Below are 23,625 nucleotides of genomic sequence, written 5' to 3' on the forward strand. Positions count from 1 at the left end.
CGAGTCGAACGCCTCAACACGGTTGGCCATGGCGGGCCGACACTTTTGTTAATTTTTGCAGAACGTTGGAGAAAAGGCAAAAATAGGACGAAATCTTTATCAGTGTCTTAGTTCAATTAAGGTGATCACAGCTCAAGGAGGTATTGATTCAACTGACATATTTCGAAATTAAGTTTTACGTTTCAACGTATTAAAAGCAAAATCGTGTTTCATGTTAAACACACTGTCGAGTGTGATTTAGTGTCACACTTTTTGGTTTCTACTTCACTGGTTGTCAACAAATTTGAAGATTACCGTATATTTTATTAAGGCTCAATGTAATAAAACGCTACATAGACCAGTCGTCTACCCAGGAACATAAGTCTCTATTCACTTGTTACAAAACAACAACAAAAATAATGTTAAGCTTGAAAGCTGCAAAAACAGAAGTAAAAAATGAAAGCATTGTTGGGGCAATATATATCACCTTCTAGCTATTTTTGTTCCTGAATAATGTTCAACTACCCAAAAATATTTTGGACGTAAAGTTGGCAAACTCAGTGTTCTCTAATACTGAAGGTTATGGCGAACGAAACCCAATTAAATGGCGTTAGTCCCAACAGTATTTATATTCTGAAACCGGATATTGTCTCTTTGGTGATAATTACACGGTCGGCCTACTTTATCGTACAATAGGAAATGTTGGTATAGTTTGTTGTGTATGTACATTCATTTTACATCATATACGTGTTGTTTTCAAAGAGCTGGTGTAGTTTCTGTGTGTGTGTAAATCGTAAGATTATATGTTTCGATTTTAATAATTCTTTTCATAACGTGTAATTAATATAGCACCGTGACTTGATTTTTTTAGCACAGCATATTTTACCACAGTATTTTCAAATCTAAAAATCTGGTATTCACTGTCTTTCTTCAAACTACCACGTAAAACGAAGAATTTAGAAGTTTAACGTTGTAAAAATTTTATAGTAAAAAAGAAATACATTGTTCTTTTACGTAGATTATTGAATCACTGAGGATAAAAATGGATTACTTAGATTTGTTTGTTTTAGAGCTTTTGCAAAAAGCTACACAACAGCTAATTGTGCATAACTGTTCCTGAGTTTAAACTTTTAAATCCAAAACCAGTAGTACCCCGCTGGAACAGCGGCAAGTCTTCGGATTTACAATGCTAAAGTCAGGGGTTCGATTCCCTTCGGTGGACTCAGCAGATAGCCCGATGTGACTTTTTATATTTAGCAGCGTTTTCTAATAACTCTTGAAGTACTCTTTTTCAGAACAACGCACCTAGAGCCACAAACTACAAAACGTGATATCTTATATGTGGTGACAGGATGCGAACCATGGACCCTATTATCCATAGACCGGCAAGCTAACCACTGAGCCACTTTCGGCCAAATTCCCTACTATTCTTTCAAATCATGACGTAATGAAACATCCTGAAGTGTCTTTTTTTTTATAATGACTTTAAATATATATTTACGTAAGCTCATAATGTACGATACACTCAATGAACTGTAAGACCCGTATAGAAGAAACTGCAATAATCTTAGGGTTCGTATGGTGACCCACTATTACAAGTTTTAATCAACGTATGGACGTCCTGAACCGCAAGGTAAAAACAAAACAAACATTGAAGGTCTCATCTCGTACGTACGAAATAATAAGTCATCGTATGTGTACGTTAAACATTGGTTGTTATTAATATTCCTCGTGCTGCTTTAGTCAACTGTTCGTTAGTAATGAAATAAGCATTTGCAAATAATGTAACTTAAATTGATTATACAAAGTTATAATTGTGGCATTTGCACTAGAAGCTTAGCATCTTTGTAATTCCACTCTAGGGACTGCTGAGTACTTATCATGATATATTTCTAGGTCTCAAGACACCACAGAACACCCTGAGAAAACAAAAGTTGTATCGTTGGAAACATTTCTTTGATCACATCGATGAAATTATACGTAATTACTGTTTTACTATAACGTGCGTATGAGATGAGTTAATTTGTTTTGAATAAAGCACAAAGCTACACAATGGACTATCTTTGCTCTGCTCACCGTGGGTATCAAAACCCGGTTTTTAGCGGTTTGAGTCCGCAGATATACCTCTGTGGCACTAGGGGACACAAAAATAAAACAACTTTTATTCTTACATTTAATGTGTCATCAACTTGTAGAGATACAACACCGGTTGTTTTACAATTAATGTGTCATCAACTTGTAGAGATACAACACCTCTTATTTTACATTTAATGTGTCGTCAATTTGTAGATACAACAACTCTTATTTTACATTTAATGTGTCGTCAACTTGTACACATACAAAAAAATTTATTTTACATTTTATGTGTTATCAACTTGTAGATACAATACCTCTTATTTTACATTTAATATGTTGCCAACTTGTAGATACAACAACTTTTATTTTCAATTTCATGTGTCATTAACTTGTAGACACAAACAACTCTTATTTTATATTTAATGTGTTATTAACTTGTAGACACAACAACTTTTGTTCTTACATTTAATTTGCCATCAACTTGTAGAGATACAACATCTGTTATTTTACAATTAATGTGTCATTAACTTTTAGATACAAGAACTCTTATTTTACATTTAATGTGTCATCAACCAGTAAAAATACAACATCTCTTATTTTACATTTAATGTGTCGTCATATTGTAGATACAACTCTCATTTTACATTTAATGTATCGTCAACTTGCAGAGATATAACAACACTTATTTTACATTTAATATGTCGTCGACTTGTTGACACAACAACTGTTATTTTACATTTAACGTGTCACTAACTTGTAGATACAACAACTTTTATTTTCATTTAATGTGTCATTAACTTGTAGATACAACAACTTCTATTTTACATTTAATGTGTCATCAGCTTGTAATACAACTACTCTTATTTTACGTTTAATGTAACATCAATTTGTAGATACAACAACTCTTATTTTACATTTAATGTCTAATTAACTTGTAAATACAACTCTTATTTCACATTTGATGTATAGTGAACTTGTAGATACAACAACTCTTATTTTACATTAAATGTGTCACCAACTTGTAGAGATATAACAATACAACTCTTATTTTACATTAAATGTGTCACCAACTTGTAGAGATATAACAATACAACTTTTATTTTCATTAAATGTGTCACCAACTTGTAGATATATAACAATACAACTTTTATTTTACATTAACTGTGTCACCAACTTGTAGATATATAACAATACAACTTTTATTTTACATTAACTGTGTCACCAAGTTGTAGAGATATAACAATACAACTCTTATTTTACATTAAATGTGTCACCAACTTGTAGAGATATAACAATACAACTTTTATTTTCATTAAATATGTCACCAACTTGTAGAGATATAACAATACAACTTTTATTTTGCATTCAATGTGTCATTAACTTATAGCGATGGAAAGAATTCTGCCTTACACTGAATATCTTGAACTTGTAACGATAGATGTTTTATTTCAAGTTAATTATGCAATCAACTTTCAGTGACACAAAACTTTTACTTGCACTTAACGTCATCAGTGTGTAGCTATATGCATGTCACAAAGTTATAAATTTTACTTCTGAATAAACATATGCTGTTGCTCCACATTTTTTGTGTATATAAAAAGCACTATTTTGTTCCGTTAGAAGCAAAAATGAAGTTAAGTAAGTATCAGTAAACAGACGCTTTACTGAATAAATAGTCTTATATTACAACGTATAAAATATTCATTTTTGCTCTGATGTATTGGAATTACGTTGATATCTCCAGATAAAGCGTTTTAATTAAACTGATTTTGTACTTGCATTTTTTTTTTCAGTTATTAATACCAACTCTCACTGTTTATCTACAAGTTATTCGGAGGAATTTTACACTAACTCATTTTACTTTAGATAATCGAGGAAGATATGAAATGCATTACACAAAAGCCGTCAGAAAAAGTTCACGTTCGAAATAATGCGTCTAGTGGCAGTTATTACTTGTTATCGGATTAGATATAAGCCTCTTTCGCTAGTGGAATGCTGATTGGTCTTGTCCGCTTCAGAAAATTAATTCCGAAACTTTAGTCTCCAAGGAATGGAAGACTTCAAGTAAAAATATTACTGAATTACCACGAGATCAATTAACACCAAGTTATTTTGTTCTTTTTCAAATTATTATTTGAGGATTATCGTGTATATATATATTTATGTTGTTTGTTTGGAATTTCGTGTCCAAGCTACACGAGAGCTATCTGCGTTAGCTGTCCCTAGTTCAGCAATGTAAGGCTAAATTTAAGACAGCTAGTCATTACCACCCACCGCCAACTGTCGGGCTACTCTTTTACCAACGAATAGTGGGATTGACCATCACATTATAACGCCCTCACGGCTAAAAGGGCGAGCATGTTTGGTGCGACTGGGGTTCGAACCCGCGACCCTCAGGTTACAAGTCGAGTGTCAAACTATGACAATCTTTACAAGTGACAGGGATAAAGAAAAACAAAACTGTTTTAGCACCATTACTTTACTTTTGAATAATAAAAACATTTCAATGTTGATACATGTTATTTGTGAATATCGTCATAGCTTGAATGTTAAAGTTTGCGATAACTTTTGCTAATACCTCTTTAGTAGTAATTCGACCGAGCACAAGGTAGTTGATAAAGGTTTTTGGATTTAAGAAAAAATCAAGCTATGCAAAAGCGTAATAACAACAAGCATGGTAAATTTTATGCTTATAATGGCTTCAATGGTGAAGTCATCATGTTGACTTATTATTGGAGTCATCAGTGTATTAGCATCTAAATAAGCCACAAGACACTCTACAGAGTATTCATAAGAACTACGTGGTAAGAGTTTAATATTTCCTACCTGAACGGGTGGCCCTTGTTCAATGCATTGGCCGTATGAAAAGGTCATAGGCCTCAAGGTTCGGGCAGAGCTATTCCTAATATTGAACTACTGACCAGAGGAGCAGTAATCAATCAGTAACACTAGACAGTGTCCGGCGAATTTGGCAGGTATGCGCTATTTTGAGCTTGCCACATAACTCAGAGGAACTCGGCTAATTAATAAGTTATTACAAACCCATTATGTTTAATAAGCAAACACTAGTATTATATTACAGTGTCGATAGCAAAACACTGACATAAAACGTTATTTTTTCTTTGTAATACAGTTTTCAAAACTCAGAAGTCATTAGGACTACAAGGTCTACATTAAAGCAATCTTTTTTTAAATATCAGCATCGTTCAGTACTTGTAGATTACCGCCATCTTAAAGGCTAAGCAAGCGTGCTTTATTATCATACTTGTAGCGTTCTAACGTGTTATAGAACTTTCGAGAAAAGCAAAATCGTGTTTTAATTAATGTAAAAGGTAAAAGAAATGGGGAATATTTAGGTACGAAACTTTAATATTCTTTAGAGGATTGAAAAATAGATGTAATAAAGACTAGAGACATTTGATATGGTTCGAGCATCAATTAAAGGGTAAATAGAGCATGTTGACTCGCCGTTAACTTCTGAGACGTCGTAAGGCAGAGCTAGGAATTACACGTAATAAAAGACGAATTCGTCAGGTTATTCTGCTGACATCAAAGAACAGATAACAGAGTGAATTTAAAAAAAAATCTACTTTAGAGTATAAAGTGAATGCAATCAATCGTATGGAATAACTTCTAAAAAAATTGAAAAATGTTCCTAATCTTTTAGTTGTTTATATGAAAGTTTTAAAATTGGTTATTCGAATGTTTAACGAGTATATATATATAAATAATTCAAGCTATATATATATAGTTTAGATAATGGCCCGGCATGGCCAAGCGTGCTAAGGCGTGCGACTCGTAATCTGAGGGTCGCGGGTTCGCGCCCGAGTCGCGCCAAAACATGCTCGCCCTCCCAGCCGTGGGGGCGTTATAAAGTGACGGTCAATCCCACTATTCGTTGGTAAAAGAGTAGCCCAAGAGTTGGCGGTGGGTGGTGATGACTAGTTGTTTTCCCTTTAGTCTTATACTACTAAATTAGGGACGGCTAGCACAGATAGCCCTCGAGTAGCTTTGTGCGAAATTCAAAAACAAACAAGCTTAGATAATTCTTTATAAGTCAATGAAAATCATATTTTTGAGTATTAATTAAAATTCTACATCCAGCAATGTATTTCAATGGCATAATGTGAACATTGAGAAAACTCTAATCCAGTTCGATAAACATCTAGCTTGGGAACCCCAGATGATAACTTTCACTCCTATAGTCATTCAATGTTTTAACTTCTTGCACTGCCTAACAGGAATCTACTGGTGTTTAAAAACTACCCCTTTTTGAATACGCTTATGAGTCCTTTTATCCAATTATGTATTACATATGTTTAAATATCTGATTTCTGTCTCTAGTTTTGGAACGACTTGTCCTACAGATAACCTTCAACATTAAACTTTCGAGTTCAGCAGAACGATCCCATCACGTTTTCTTCTTTCTTTTAACATGCACAATCTTTCTAGCTGACTGGTGTTGATGCTAACTTGTTGCAGACAAAGAAATGTGAAATACTATTTTTATACGTCTTTGATTCCGAAATTCAAATAGATTAACTTAGTGTAATTTGGAAAACAAACATCTGCACCTTAGTTGATTTTTATCATACATTTTAGGCTTGTTGATTTATAATGTATTCTTACCTTTATAGGTAATAACGTAAAAATAGTGTGCATAATAAATATTATTACTTTCGAGTTAATTTTTATTTTCTTTTAAATCAATAGCTTGTTCTGATTGCAAGTTAATATTAGTATATATATATACAATATAATAACAAAATATTGTTTTTAGTTTATTTAACTTTTAATATAACGTAGCTTTGTTGTTTAACCCTTAAACGGCGGCCACCGTCAATTGTTGTTACTACTTTCAACATTCCCGCTATTTAAGGGTTAAAAAGAGCTTGCTGTCACTTAAAGAATATTAAAATTTCAGTTGTTTGAAATTAGTTAAGAAACGTATTAAACAATATAATTTATGTTTAACAACTGATTTAAATAAAACAGCAGTAAAAACAACAAGTATACAACTTTACGGATGTTGTTTGATTTGTTATGTTGGGTTGTTTTTTTTTAAAGGTGCCTGTGACTTAATTTTGACTTTCCAAAGTTTTCGAGAAGAAAAATACGTAAAATATATATATTTTTTTTGCAGGTCTTGAAGAAATAGAAAGAATAATATTGTAAAGCGATACAGCCGATAATTGTTTTTATTAGTAATGGCTACTAGACGCTTAACAAAATTCTGGAAATTAGTGATGTCGAGAAAACCCACTTGTAGAGAAATATATATGCAAAAACGACTCGTTTGGGTTGAGAAAATATTTTACGTTGTTCGCTCTTCTACGTAAAATATTTTCTCAACCCAAACGAGCCGTTTTTGCATATAAAATTCTGGAAAGTTGCCTATGAACCACTTAGTGGAGGTTTTCGTATAAACACAAGAAATATAAATTGTAACTATTGCTAGCCGATTCCCCATCCCGCCAAACTTACTATGGTCTTATTAATAGAAGTGTAAAATTATCGTTAAAACTGTCTCGTTTGAATTTGTTTTCTCGTGTAATTCGTGTTTCATGAAGTTTAATATTTTTAGCTTGAGATTATTCACTGTAAAAAAGTATTTCAAAATTATATAATCATATTTCCTAGAACAATAAATTCTAAGCTAAGAGACTGCTACAATCACGAATCATTGTATAATCATCACTAAACAGACGGCGTTTCCACTTTGTTACACCAGTCAACATTTGCTTAACATGTATTACTCCATTGTTTATGTGCGAAAAAAAAACAAAATGTTATATTCTTCTACCGTTCATTTACGACGACGAATGTATTATAGTCAAGTTTGCCATATCTTCTCTGTGTTACTAAGATATAACCTATATATGATATTGCATTAGTATATATGTGTATATATATAAATGTATTTATTTCATAATAAAAAGAAACTAGAAACTTCAGTACGCAATCCTTTGTTTACAATGGAATCGACATTGTAAATTTAAGTATGACAATTTTTTGTTGATTTACGTAAAATTAATACAATATCAGAACATTTATTGACCTGTAAAGCTCAATATGCTTCTAGCAGACCTCAGACTCGCATTGGTCAATAATATCCACAGAATGTAACTAGAAAATTAGACAGAAGACCATGAGTATATCTTCACCATTGAGCAACATCACTGATTTATTTAACGACATCAAGACACCGGTAATTTACTGTTAAAACCATTCGAATACACTTTACTATTGTAACAGTAGCAGGTTTGTTATAAGTCCAAACTAGCATAATATTCTAACAATGGATCTCTATTCAAAACTAGGTTTTAAAGTTACTGAAATAGCATATAGCTACTTGATGCGTTTTTGCTTTGTTTGAAATATTTCGAGTGGAGTCACATTGGGCTTTCTTCTGTGTTCTCCGTGGGAAATCGAGTCCCGGATTTTAGCGTTATAAGTTCATAAACTTACTGATGTTCCACCAGATTATATGTGTTGCTGCTGTTGTTTTTATTTTAATCCAAAAACAGCGGTTTTTGTGGGTATGTTTGTAAATCTGGACATAAATAACAAGTTCTACACGAGAATGTGTTAATATTTTCGTTTAAAAATGTGTTTGTGTTCACTTTACTTGATAAAAGTTTTATGACTGAGGTGTGCTTACAGAGTTCATATTTATTATTTCATCGTAGATGAATTCTCTTTCAGTACTATTCTTAACTACAAATCAGTTCTACACATAACAGACTCAACCTCACTTATTTAATGGCTATGAGTCACCCTACTACCAATGAGGATAGCCATACTGATGTATCGGTAAAGTTATACCTCCCTTCTGATGATTTAGTTGTATTTTACTTACTGCAGTAACTCCATACTTATATATGATTGAAGAATATCTAGCACAAATCTACACAATAGGCTAACTGTGCTCTGCCCACCACGGGTATCGAAACCCAGTTTCTAGCGGTGTAAGACCACAGACATGCCGCTGTGCCACTAGCAGAAGGGACTAGATGAATATAAAGTCCAGCATTCGTTCGATCCACCATATGTTATTGCGTTTCACTGGTTTCAAGTACATATCTATTTTAGATACCTTAAACAACCTATCTGCTAAAAAATCTTAAAATAATAAATTAGTATCACGAATGCGAGACATTCGTGAAATTCCATATAAATATAGGTACACTGTGGTGAGTAAAAGATACTTATAACATTAATAGTACCATATAATGGTTTATACACAATTTGAAAGGAATAAATGACATTACCATTTGTAAAACAAAAATATATATAGCACAATAACAACTATGAAGTGTTCTTATAACATCAATTCTTTATTAACACTATCATTACTTCATATACACAAATATATTTATCATTGACACACAATACCACTAAGGTCGTAAAAATAAAATTCTAGCAGACCTCAGACTCACGTTAGTTAATAATATTTACAAAATGTAACCGCCAAATTAGACAGAAGGTTACGAGATCTTCTCCAATGAACAAAAAGTTACAAAACGTAAATAATGTACAAACAATTCTCAAAGGATCCTATTTTGTGGTCCATCCATTTGATCTGTGTTCTATTTGCTGTCGAACATCCAAAGAACTATAATTCGAAACATGCATGAAAGGATTTTGCAAATAATTTTGACGCTGTTTAAATATGAAAAAAACAACAACAACAAAACTCATTCGTATTTGCGTTTGCCAGTCTTTCGAAGGTTGGTTGGTTGTTTTCTTTAAGCATTATTTCGTCAAGAAAAACATGACACATCGTTTCTTACTTTACTGAATTAGGTTTAATTAAAAGATTAAAATATAGCAGCCAATTATTAACTTTATACTTCAAAGAACTTTAGATTTTTCTGGTAGTTTTAGTTTTTCTTCAACAGTAGTTTGTTACATGAGTTTAAAAGCTACTGTCATAACCAAAACAAGAAATGTTGACTTTGAAAAGTACTTTATTTTGTACACTAGTAATAATAAATTCATGTTTTTTCTTTGTTATTTTTTAACGTTCGCGTAAAGCTACACAGTTGCTATCTGCGCTACCCATCTTAACTTTGAACTGATACTTTACCTTCCGCCAGCGTTTGGGCTACTTTCGTTTGGCCGAATAGCAGAATTTGAAAGTCATTTTTATAATATACTGTCGGCCCAAAGATTTGGGCCATGACTGTTTGTTTTTTTTCAGTAACAGGATGTGAATGATTAACACGCAGATCCACTTTCCAACACGCTAACAACAACGTTAAAATATTAAAATCCAACTTAGGTGTTTGTTTGAACTAAGGGAGAAATGACAGTAATATTAAAGCAAATCGTTTTGATTTTCTCTACTTGGTGCTGCCGCACGAGCTCTACGATGGACTGTGTATGCTGGCCCCATCATGAGTATCGAAACCACTTTTTTATCGTTTTTGTAAAGCGTTATGAACCCTAAGACTTACTGCTGTGCTACTGGGCACGTTTATTTGCGTGTGACAAGACCAGTGATACATTTCATAATTTGCATGTATACTAACAAAATGTGATGCTATTTGTTGTGATACGAAAATCGCTATGTAGGGCGAGAAAAATGAACAAAATTATCAGAATGCAGTTTATATCATTGGAGAGCATGTTATCAAGTATGAGTGCGTGTTAAAAGTACGCATGACTTTCACTGATATTTTAATATGTTTGTTTATTTATTGTTGAGCAGAGGTCTACAGAATGGGCTACCTGTACTATGCTCTCTCAAATATAAAAACCCAATTTTTATAACTTTGTAAGATCTCAGGCCCATCGCTGAGTCACCGGAAGTGGGAGTGTGGCTTATTTTTATTTATGTTTAACATATAACTATGATCGCTACAATGACAGAAACAATCTTTTCGATACTTTCTTTAGGCTAACCCTATTCAAATGAAAAGACAAGACCTTGCTTAGTCAAGGAAAAATAGTTTTATTAAGGTTCAAACTAATACGTAAAACGTTCAGTTTTTGTCCATTACTTTTTCTTACGACAGGAACGTTCGAGACAAATGTGTTTCTTAAAATCCCTTATCAACCAATCCATGTCCTTTACCAAGAAGTCTCGCTGGATTTGTTTCAAAACGACAGTTTATCAGTTGGATTCAATAATGCTCGAAACGAAGGCATTTTTTTGCTTACTGCCTCACTTTAAATCAAAGTTGCGAAGTCGTATACAACATCAGGAAGGCAGTCAAGCAATTTGAAATGTGTTTATTTTTTGAGAAATAAATTGTTTGTTTGTTTTTTGAATTTCGCGCAAAGTTACTCGAGGGTTATCTGCGCTAGCCGTCCCTAATTCAACAGTGTAAGACTAGAGGGAAGGCAGCTAGTCATCACCACCCATCGCCTACTATTTTACCAACGAATAGGAGGATTAACCGTCACATTATAACGCCCTCATGGCTGAAAAGGCGAGCATGTTTGGGGTGAGAGGGATTCGAACACGTGACCCTCAGATTACAAGTCCAGTGTCAGAGCCACCTGGCCATACCGGGCCCAGTTTCTGTTGTTAAAATAAACTGATACAATCAGCTAACCTCTTGATTACAGTTTGTAATGTTACTACATATGCTATTCTTAAAAACGTTTTTATTTTACATGAAAATATGTATTAAGACGTCTCCATTTCAAAAATTCAAGAACAAACTGATATTTTCTGTAAGTTGAGGTGATGGAGAAAGCTACATTATAACTGTAGTAACTTAAAACCAAACTCGTTTTACTGAAGTAGAATCAATATTTGATTTCAACACGTGTCTATTCAGCAACACGTAAAATTCTCTTCTAAATTAATCTGATAATAAGAAAAATATAGCGAGACACGAAAATTATACCATACGGAAATGAATAGTTGCTGTTTGTTTAGGACTATTACTGTATTTTTATTAAACAATTATCGTAAAACTACATTCAGATAGTTAAGTTCAGTTTCGAAGCTGGCAAATTACGTTCGAAACTGTGTAGTTCCCCAGAATATTCCCCGCATTTTAAGATGTGAGTGCGTTATAGAAGTGACAGTCAACCCCTTAGTTTGAATGGTGGATGGTATGGTACTTTTGTCTGCCTGCATCCCCTTTGATCAGCTGTTCAAAACTACTGGTACCTGGGAAGACAATCTTATTGGCTATGATACGTCCCACCCACGCTAGAAAACCGGATTTTGACACACGTGGTGGGCAGAGCAGATAGACTTTTGTGTAGTTCGATGCCTGACTACAATTAAACGAACAAATTAATACATTAAAATTAGAGGGACCTGTAAATATGTATTTTTAAGTAAATCAGGTAAATTAAATAATTCGAAGTTAAAGTAGGTTTCACGTTAACGTTTATGGGGAGTTTTATGAGTCTTCACATAAAAGCTAGGACAATTAAACCTGAACACATAATAATATCATTAATATTTGACAACAACAATAAACAAATCTCAGCGCGTACTTTGAAAATCGGCTAAAGCATTTTCTTTTACCAACTGTAAAAAATAAACATTATATGCCAAAAATTGCTTTGTTCCTAATGGTTCACTTTTTCAACTGAAGTTAAAATTGTGCTACATACAAATTTATTCACTGAATCTTACTCGCAAAAAAAAGTTTGTGAAATAATGACATATATCTTTCGAAGTTTCTATTTTGCTCACTGTCAAAGATATATATTTTCGTTACGTATTGAACAATTTAAACACAATGTACATATCTGCTAACTCAACACATGCAGTATTTTCAAAATAACTTCTCTTTTTTTAAAAAATAAAACATATTTCAGCGTGTCTTCTGTAAGAAAGCAGAATTATTAAAATACATACATCTCTTGACTTGAGCATTACCAGATGACGTGTTACAAGTTTCAATCCTCAGCAAACATTTTCTGTTTTCTTTTCGCCCCTTCCTCGTTATAATGTGTCATTTCTTAATCTTTAATTAATAGGGAAATACCGCCTAATTTTCTATTGAAGGATAGTACATTTTTACGATCGAGGTAGGTGATGATGTTTTGTTGCCATGGCAACCTCCGACAGTTTAACATCAACAGGTTCCCTATTATCGTAGAGAGTTGGCGCGTGTAAAATAATTCCGCAAGTTCCCGCTAAAACAGCGACAGTGAAGATCCAGAGAAACAGTCGGTCGAGGACCATCGCCACGAACTTCCAGTCTTCTTTTACCTGTTCAAGTAGTATTTCAGTGTGAATACGTAATTAAAAATTAAACACGACAGTATTACTTTAACTAGCAGAGACTTGTAAAACATTTGCGGTCAGATTAGTATCTGTTGTTGTAGTATTTACTTAAATAGAGAATTTATAAAATAATATAAAAGAATTCTCTTCGTAGATACCAAAATCTATAACTTAAAAGTCCATTTGTCTTAGACCTAACATTACTTAAGCCTTTATTAATTCCATCCTAAATTCCATGAAGAGATAAATTAACACTATAACTTGTGTACGTGTTTGTTTGTTTTAGTTTAGTTAAGACTAAACTTAACCGTATCTAACACTATCTGCAAATAAAGTTATAATTGGACTCTACGACCTAACGTTAAGCCTTTTTTAGGAACCTTGATAAGCTTTCAATATGGTGTACAAAATGTCTACTGAACTATGTTTACACAGGTTGAAATGTGCGCACGCATGCGCGTATAGATTGTAACACTAACGGTAAACGAATTTGTTTATAAAAATTCATTTCAAGTATTTCCATTTTGGATGAAAATTACTGCTTAAACCATGCACAGACGAAACAAAAATCTCAAGTTAGAGGTAAAATATGATCATTCCACTCCTAGAGTCAAAGCACATTAGAAAAGTAGACATTATATTTAGCACACGATGAAAAGATATAAAGGTAGGTGAAATTAGAACATGAAGAATATTTGAAAATCATTGTTTTGTGAGAATGGTGTATAAATAGTTATAATGCTGAGAAATTACACGAAAATATTTTACATATTACCGATTCCAGAATTTATTAATACGTGATTGATTAGATAAAGTGTTCGATAGACAAACGATAAAGAATGACAGAGGGAATTTATAACTAACCGTAGTCTTCTGTAAAGAAAAATAATAGGAGTTCTGATTTCAATATATGATGGCAAATTACAATCGTCCTACGTTTCATGTTCGCCATTTAGAATATTCCTGTAGATAAAAATTATACCAGGTTTTCTCGAAGTTCTTATTGATACGATCATTACGATAAAATAAATTCAACAAGTATGTTTAAAAACTATATTAATTTTGGCTTTATAATTTTATTTAAAAAAAAACAACAGAAAACGCTGAAAATGGATCTATAATACTAATGACTTGTCCGATTTTTTAATACTACAGGGTAGCGCGTAAGTCCCTACCCATCCATATGTTATTATGTTATATTCAATTACGCATGTATTATAAATTTCTTTTTTCGTAGAAATATGGCCGATGTAAGCCTATTTACACTTGAAGCGCGTATTGTGATAAGTACGTGGGTACATGAGCGCAAGAATACTGAAATCCTGGATACAATAACAAGCAAATTTAGAGAAAGATTCAATAAGGATCCACCAACACGAAAAACGATGTCAAATTGGGAGAGCAAATTGTTTGAAACTGGAAATATTAAGGATGCACCTCGTTCAGGAAGACCAGTTAAACGTAGAGAGTCATGTGCTAGTGTGGAAGAGTCAGTAATTAACTCACCATTAAAGTCGACAAGGAAAAAATCAGCTGAACTTGGTATCCCGCGAGCAACCATACAGACCTTTATGAAAAAGGACATGGGAGTTAAAGCATGGCGACCTACATTTGTGAATGAACTAAGTGATGCTGATGTTGAGGAAAATGTCTCACAGAACATGGCGTCGCGTAATATTATGCAGCGAGAATGAGGGACACCACACAAATACACTGGATACATAAGATATATGGATGGGTAGGGACTTAAGGGCCACCCTATATATAATAAGCCGATAGGGCGCTCATCTGTTGAGGATCTATTAGAATAAAGTGAATGTATAATAGTTATTATTTGTCTGATGTTTTAGGAGAATGGTCTATGCACTGTTTATAAACCAATGAGCAGATGGAACGTTCATTTGTTGAGAATCCATTGGAATAAAGTGGATTTATTATTGACAATGGAGGTATAATAATTATGACTTATCTGATGTTTTAAGAAAATTGCCTATACACTGCTATATAATAATGAGTTGACAGAACGTTCATTTGAAAATCTGGATCTGTTCAGAACTTACATTAGTTACATTACAAACACAATAAGAAATGCAATTTTCTGTGGAAACGTCTCTTACATTAACAAAGTAGAATGGTTTTGAAACTTACGCTAATATGCTCTTCATATCTTCTCGTGTGGTCTGCAATGTAGTGCACGGACTCCATAGCTCTTTCGAATTCTGGACAGAAGTGCAACCTTCTTAATACTGGACCTCTTTCACGCTCTTGCATTACGGGTTCCCCTGACATCATCGGATTGGGCACTGTTGCGTGCACGTGCCCGCTGTTTCCATGAATTTTGCACCCTGGGTAGCTACTCTCGGATCCATATTCCATGTCATAGCTTTGTCTTCTACTGTGGGAGTCATTTTGAGAGTTATGATCCTTAAGTTCTGTTCCGTTACAGGTACGAATCATAACCTTGCGGGACTCAGATGTCGAATCTGATGGTCTGCGCATGAGTAAAAGTCGAGGCAGCATCTGCATAAAGACCCGTTTAACCCAGGGACTCATGCGATAGGTGGAGCTTGTTCGAAAATGTACATTCAGTACCACCACTGTCACGCATATGGAAAGCGTTACAAGAATCATAGTGAATAATAAATACTTGCCCAACAAAGGTACCGTCAGTGAAGTCGGGGGGATTATTTCCGCTAACAAGAGGAAGAACACAGTCAGAGCCAGCAGAATGGAAATACTCAGAGTTACCTTCTGACCGCTGTCCGAAGGAAGATAGAACACCAACACTGTGAGAAAAGAGATACCCATGCAGGGAATGATGAGGTTGACAGTGTAGAATAATGTTTTACGACGCATGCTGATGTTGAAAGTGATGTCAACGTAAGGTTCGTCACAGCACGTGTAGTACTTCTCGTTCCGGACTGCAGGCACTTCCAGAACGTCCCACTCAACACTCAGGTAGAAATCACTGAGGTCGATACCAATCTCTACAAGATCAGTACCTGGTACCTCCTTGTCATGTCTTAGGTCGACCTAAGAGGTCAAACAAAACAACAATGGATAATCCTAAAATTACTTTTGACACGGAGTTAATTATTTCACCGATACCGTGTTTTAATTACGTCTTGAAACAATGACAACAAAATGTTTGTTTGGTCTGAATATCACATAAAGCTACACCAGGGCTATCTGCGCTAGCCGTCCTTAATTTCGCAGTGAAAGACTGGAGGTAAGACAGCTAGACATCACCACCCACTGCCACCTCTTACCTCTTAGGCTACTATTTTACCAACGAATTGTGGGATTGATCGTTACATATAATGTCCCCACGAGTGAAAGGCCGAGCATCTCTGGTTGGACGGGGAATCCCATCAAACTTATTTTTTTCGTATGTTAGTATTAGTATTTTAAATTAATTACCTGTAAGGTCTTGTTTTCCAAAGATATTTTACGTGAATTAAAGAGTGGTCGTTGTCATTAAGCGCAAAGCTAAACAATGGACATGGAAACTCGATTTTAGCGTCATAAACCCAAAACATACCGCTGAGCCACAAGGGGCGCGACTTGACAAACGGATAATATTTCAATAGCGTTCTTGTCAATTAGTATAATATTTTATCTTTAATCCAGTATTACTGTTGTGTGTGTATATATAATGGGGATCGTAAAAAAAGTACAGAAACAAGATTAATCAAAATGCAAAGATTATATTTTCAAGCCTACAACTAGAGTTTCTAAATAAAGTAAACAAAATGGGCTGGAAATAATGTCTATATTATTTTCTCTAGCTACATCTCCTATTTTGATTTCGCTAAAATTGATGAGTATTAACGAATGCATTAGATATGTGAGTATTTCTAAATGAAGTGACACATAAAGTAGTAATTGTTTATCTGAATTAAAGCTACCACCCAGTAGTACAGCGGTATGTCTGCGAACTTACAACGCTAAAAACCGGGTTTCGATATCCGTGGTGGGCAGAGCACAGGAAGCCCATTGTGTAGCTTTGCGCTTAATTCAAAACAACAACTGCTACGACAATAAGCAGGGTCTATATATATATTACTTCCATAAGCAGGGTCTATATATATTACTTCCATAAGCAGGGTCTATATATATATTACTTCCATAAGCAGGGTCTATATATATATTACTTCCATAAGCAGGGTCTATATATATATTATTTCCATAAGCAGGGTCTATATATATATTACTTCCATAAGCAGGGTCTATATATATATTACTTCCATAAGTAGGGTCTATATATATATTACTTCCATAAGCAGGGTCTATATATATATTACTTCCATAAGCAGGGTCTATATATATATTACTTCCATAAGCAGGGTCTATATATATATTACTTCCATAAGCAGGGTCTATATATATATTACTTCCATAAGTAGGGTCTATATATATATTACTTCCATAAGCAGGGTCTATATATATATTACTTCCATAAGCAGGGTCTATATATATATTACTTCCATAAGCAGGGTCTATATATATATTACTAATAAGAACTCATTATTTAAGCACGAAATTGACAAAATGTTGATCTTATGTTGCTTGTAAACGTTGCTTAATATATTCATTTTTGTAGATGAAAGTAATACGTTAAAATACAAAGTGTGTGAAGTTAAATGATAACACAATAGAATCACGACATTTTATAGAACGGAGTGAATATGGACAGTAACCAGTTAAGTAATCAAAGATCTTCTAAATGCGTTCTTAAAACCATTTGAAAAACAGTCAGGTCTAAAGTTTTTTTCTGGATTAATTAAAAGATTTGAATTTCACGCAAAGCTACACAAGGGCTATCTGCGCTAGCCGTCCCTAAATTAGCAGCGTAAGACTAGAGGGAAGGTGGTCAGTCGTCACCACCAACAGCCAACTCTTTGGCTACTCTTTTACCAATAGATAGTGGGATTAATCATCACATTATAACGTCTTCATGGCTAAAAGAGAAAGCATTTTTGGTGAAACGGGGACTTCTAACCAGTAACCCTCAGATTGTGAGTCAAGTGCTATAGCCACCTGGCCATGCCAAGCCTTATTACATGGTAATAGAACCTCTTCCACATTTTTATAAGTAAAGCATGAATAAAGCTGAGCAAAATATTTCTATGTATATTAATGAGGATATTTAGAACGACTAGTCATGAGAAATGTCTCAAGTTTGGTTACAAGTTCTTTAAATATTTACCAAACATTTTCTCTCATTAAAACAAAGTGAAGCAACGTATATCAAATTATTTATTGAGGATATTAATAAAGTAACCAAACACCCCACAGGCCAACAACCTACAGACAATCTTTTATTTAAGAACAGTGATAAAATTACTAAAAAAAATCCACATATCAATTAACGACCAGAAAATTCTCTCTCAACAGATTTACATATTTCTAGGCAATGTTTTGTATTATGACATTCATGAAATGAACAAACATTCCACTAGTATTTGTATATCTAAACATTTGCTTCTTTAAAGACATTAATAAAGTGGTTTACTTATTTGTTTTTCGAATTTCGTGCATAGCTACACGAAGGCGATCTGCTCTAGTTTTCTCTAATTTGACAGTGTGAGTCTGAATGGTAGGCAGCTGGTCATCATCATCCACCGCCATCTCTTGAGCTACTCTTTTACCAACGAATAGTGGGATTGACCGTAACATTATAACTACCTATGTCTGAAAGGGTGGGCATGTTTGATGTGACGGGAATTCGAACGCGCGAGTCTAGATCCCTAACCCATGCTACTGGGCCCTGATAAAGCGATAAAATACCCACAAATTGATTAAACAATTACACGGTTCAAATTACGTGTAGCATATCTTTTATGAACTCAATTATTGTCAGACAACACATGTAACCTGTAATTCCTTAAAAACAGCATGTATCAAACTGGGTGTATTAATTAACTTATGCTAATTTTATTTCAACGGATATATAGAGCCGTTTTAATGAATGCTCTATCTTTAGGTTCAACGTTGTTTTTCCTTAATGTTTTGTTATTTTTCAGTTTTGATACAACGGCTATTCTGTGATGACGAACAGGATTCACAACAGCTTGACCGTGACTTGCTCTTATCCTGCTTGGTTTCGAAGTATAGGTTGAAATACGTGTTTGAAAATCACTTTCTATGTCAGCGTGCTAGCATTCACCTAACACATTCCCTTAACTTCTAAGTTTTTTTTAAACAAGTTACTGTATACAGTAAACAAGGGTTACAGGTACAGTTACGACAAAATGTGTTCGTATCCCTGCGTCTCGAGTGGTTTTTTGCTCATAATTTAAAAAGTATGACAGTTAGGCTAATAGACCTATGTTATATTATAAATAGTATACTAACACACATATACATAACTTTGTATGTAAATTAAACGATAAATAAACTGTTTATAAACAAATAACCAAAAATAGGAGGAGCAGAAAGTGTTCGTACAATTCAGTACATGTGAAAAACCTGATATTCCCGTAAATATTTTGTTTAGTTTGGTGAATAAACTGCATTATACCATTCCAGAACTAGACACTGGGTTCATAACTATTGGAATTTAGCCAGCAAAAAATGTACTTCCGGCAATTTAGCGCAGTCTCCGTCATTATCTGCTTGGTCATCATGGCGAACAGGAAACAACTGTCCAGTGATTTAAAATCCAAATTATTGTAAAATACAAGACTCGTGTGTCTCTTTCCGGTATTGTTACACAGCTTAATATGCCGAAATCTACTGTTCAAAGCATAATTGCCAAGTTTAAGCTTACAGGATCAACTGGTAACCTCCCTCGTTTCGGACGCCCCACCAAAATTCCAGAGAACCAAGAGAAAGGTTCTCAGAGAAGTTAGTAGGAGCCCTCGTTTAACACGTAATGACATACAGAAACTGGTAAGGGAAACTGCGGTTAAAGTAAGCACCTCTACAGTTACAAACATGTTATGCTCTTCTGGGTTCAAAGCATGCCGTCCTCGTAGAACTCCATATTTAAAGCCTGTTTATTCAGAAACATGATTGAGGTATGCAAGAAAGCCTGTAGATAAATTCTTTACCTATTGGAAGAGTATTCTTTGGTCAGACGAGACTAAAATCGAGTTTTTCGGCCACAATGATGTTCGTTATATTTTCCGTAAGAAGAGAGAACGAAATCTTCTAAAGAACATTGTCCCTACAGTTAAACACGGAGGTGGCTCGATCATGCTATGGGGTTCCTTCAGCTCTTCTAATGTAGGCAGCCTTCACCGCGTCAACGGAATCATGAAAAAAGAAAAGTATGTTGATATATTAGGCACTTATATCAAGAATGATGCTCGGAACGTGCGGCTTGGACGTCGTTGGATCTTTCAGCACGACAATGACCTTAAGCACACATCGAAATATGTGCAATTCTGGTTTCAGAGGAACCATATAAGCGTTCTGAAGTGGCCATCGCAGTCACTCGATCTCAACCCAATTGAAAAGGTTTGGCATGAGTTGAAGATCAGGGTTCATCAGCGTCATCCGAAAAACTCACAAGAGTTGGAGGCCTTCTGTAAAGAGTAATGGAAGAAAATACCAGTCGAGTACTGTTAAACGATCATGGAGGGCTTTGAGGAGAGATTGCGCCAAGAAATTCACCTGAAAGGCTACACAACTTGACCATTAAAGTAGACGCACGAACACTTTCTGCCCCTCCTATTTTTCGTTATTTGTTTATAAACAGTTTATTTATTGTTCAGTTTACATACAAATTTATGTAGATGTGTGTTATTATAATATTTATAATATACCCTACTTTCGTTATCCTAAACTTGATACTTTTTAAGTTATGAGGAGAAAACTACTCACGACGAAGGTGTACGAACACTTTCTGCCGTAATTGTGAATGTAATTTTTAAATATAGTTCTCTGATTGTATTTTTCTTTTCTCCTGCTATAAATGATAAGTTTTTGTTCTGTACTTCGTGTAGCTTACCATCTTTTTACAACAAAGCCCTCATTTGTAACACAAAGATGTTTTTCTCAATCTAATAGAATTGTTTCGATTTAAATTTTAAGTTTGTAATGTCTATCAAGATCTTTACCAAGTCTTCAGCCAATAGTCATCTGTATACGTTTTCACAATACTTTAATCAGAGACAAAGTAAAACAAAACAAACTTGTATATAACACTAAGTACTCTTACAATACTCATCTAGCTCCATATAACAATAAGTACTCTTACAATTCTCATCCGGCTCTATATAACACCGAGTACTCTTACAATTCTCATCCGGCTCTATATAACACCAAGTACCCTTACAATAGTCATCAGCTCCCAAAGCCATCTTCACATTCAGTTTTACACATGAATCGACTCACCTTTAACGTTTCATGTGTGACCCAAAAATAACTGATTCACTCGTGTTTTTCTTTTCCTTTCCAAGAGATATCAAGGGGCCTTTAGGCCCCTAAAAGATATCTCATTTACCACCACCAACCTACTACCAGCTAGTTTAATCTATTTAGAAATTCCTTTTGAATACGCAGTTTTTATTACCCCAGAAAGGAAGCTATTTTGCATTATGACTACCCTGACAGAAAAATAAGTTTGTCTTTTCCATATCTTAAAATTAGGCTCTTTAATTTCATTGCCTGAAAAGTTCTTGTCATGAAAACGCCATTTTTATGAATTCTAACCCTCTATCAATTAAAAAAACAACGACTTACTTATGCCCTGCTGAACCCCTATTTTTCTCCAATGAAAGCATATTAGTCTCTATTCTCACGATAACTTTACATCTCCCGCGAACCCTCTCTACCAAATTAACGTCCTTTCAAGATGAGATCCAACCATCACATTACTCTTGAGTAATATTCGTTTTCTATTACCATGTTACATTAACATATAAAATTGCACAATTCAATTCTTACGAAACCGTTCTTAATGCTTTAATTACGTTAGAATACATTTTCCGTTGATCTTAACTTCAGGTTTAGGAAAGATACCCTACCTTAAATCCGTCGTAGGTCCAAGAACCAAACTTCATTACACAAGTTTGCTCGTCGAAAGGAAAATACTCCACGTCAATTATGCAAGAACTCTTGTAGATTGCTGGTGGTTTCCATTCTATGAAACCTTGGAAATTAACCATAGCTTTAGTTGTGAGCGTAACTTCGAAATTCCCATCAGCACTAGAGAAAGATAAATATAACAGTGTAATAGTTTAGTACAAAACTTTGCAGTTTGAGAATATGAACCATTCATTCAAATCCATTAGTGTTGGATATGTTTTTTATCTGTATAAGACACAAGTACATCTAAAAGAGTTGCCCTTGATTCAAATACAGAGGTATTGGATATGTTTTTTATTTATCTGTATGAACTCAACCACATCCAAAAAAGTTGGCCTTGATTCAAATCTAGAAGTGATGTTTTTTTTTATTTATCTGTGTGAGCTCAAACATATCTAAAGGAGTTGTCCTTATTTTAAATACAGAAGTGTTAGTGATTTTTTATTTATATGTATGAACTCAAACACATCTTAAGAAGTTTTTTTGTTATTTGTTTTATCGCACAGCTATAAAAAATGCTATATTCGCTGTTCTGACCACGGAAAGCCGAACTCTATATTTTAGTGTTGCAAGCTCTATAAAGTTACCGCTAACCCATTGGGATGGCAAAAGTAGATGTATGCAATTCAAATGTAAGTGTTTGTGATATTTCTTCTGGTCAGTATGAAACTCAAAAGAAAATAAAAGACTTGACCTTCATTAATATTTAATCAAATTATATAAACGTGATACTGTTTCATACAATTTATTTTACCCTTACTGTATAGGACACTCTAGTTCAGTGACTTCTCGATTTCGACTCGTAGTCGGATGATTACGAGTTTGAGGTTGGTATGAATGACACTGTTGAATTCTTGATCAAGATACGTTTCCCCAGTCTACCCACTGCATAATAGCTGACAGCTGTTAAACGGGAATAAATTGCAAAGGACTAAGGTCCCGTACAGGTCGCATGGATCACCAATTTGTCTACTTTTGTCACTTGAAATTGCCGTTCGAAAGCACCAACCCTACGTACATTGCACAGGTACGAAAAAGATTTAACTGTTAATGCATAACAAATATTCAATATTTTTTTCTTTAAATAAACAGCCATTGTAAATACACTCTTCTCGGCATAAAATCGTACAGAACGAATAAAAAAGGTCCGGCATGGCCAGGTGTTTAAGGCTCTCGACTCGTAAGTCCTTAGATATATCACTGTGTTACTGGGGAAGCTTATGTTTGTTTGATTTGGTTTTTGAATTTCACGCGAAGCTACACGAAGGCTATCTGCGCTAACCGTTCCTAATTTAATGGTGTAGGACTAGAGGGAAGGCAGCCAGTCATCA

General features: G+C 34.3%; 1 protein-coding gene across 1 annotated transcript in view; it reads right to left on the minus strand.

Moving 5' to 3' along the window:
- Positions 1–9,391: 9,391 nt before the first annotated feature.
- The window catches only part of LOC143238247 (acetylcholine receptor subunit alpha-like), a 66,104-nt gene continuing 51,870 nt past the window's right edge, over positions 9,392–23,625 (minus strand). The window contains exons 5-7 of the mRNA XM_076478318.1: positions 22,234–22,414; positions 15,407–16,291; positions 9,392–13,243 (exon numbers count right to left, since the gene is read on the minus strand). Of these exons, the coding sequence (XP_076334433.1) occupies positions 13,049–13,243; positions 15,407–16,291; positions 22,234–22,414 (1,261 nt within the window). The 3' untranslated portion in view covers positions 9,392–13,048. The remainder of the gene's footprint in view (positions 13,244–15,406; positions 16,292–22,233; positions 22,415–23,625) is intronic.

The sequence above is a fragment of the Tachypleus tridentatus genome, chromosome 13 (assembly GCF_004210375.1).
Source record: "Tachypleus tridentatus isolate NWPU-2018 chromosome 13, ASM421037v1, whole genome shotgun sequence".
NCBI lineage: Eukaryota > Metazoa > Arthropoda > Merostomata > Xiphosura > Limulidae > Tachypleus > Tachypleus tridentatus.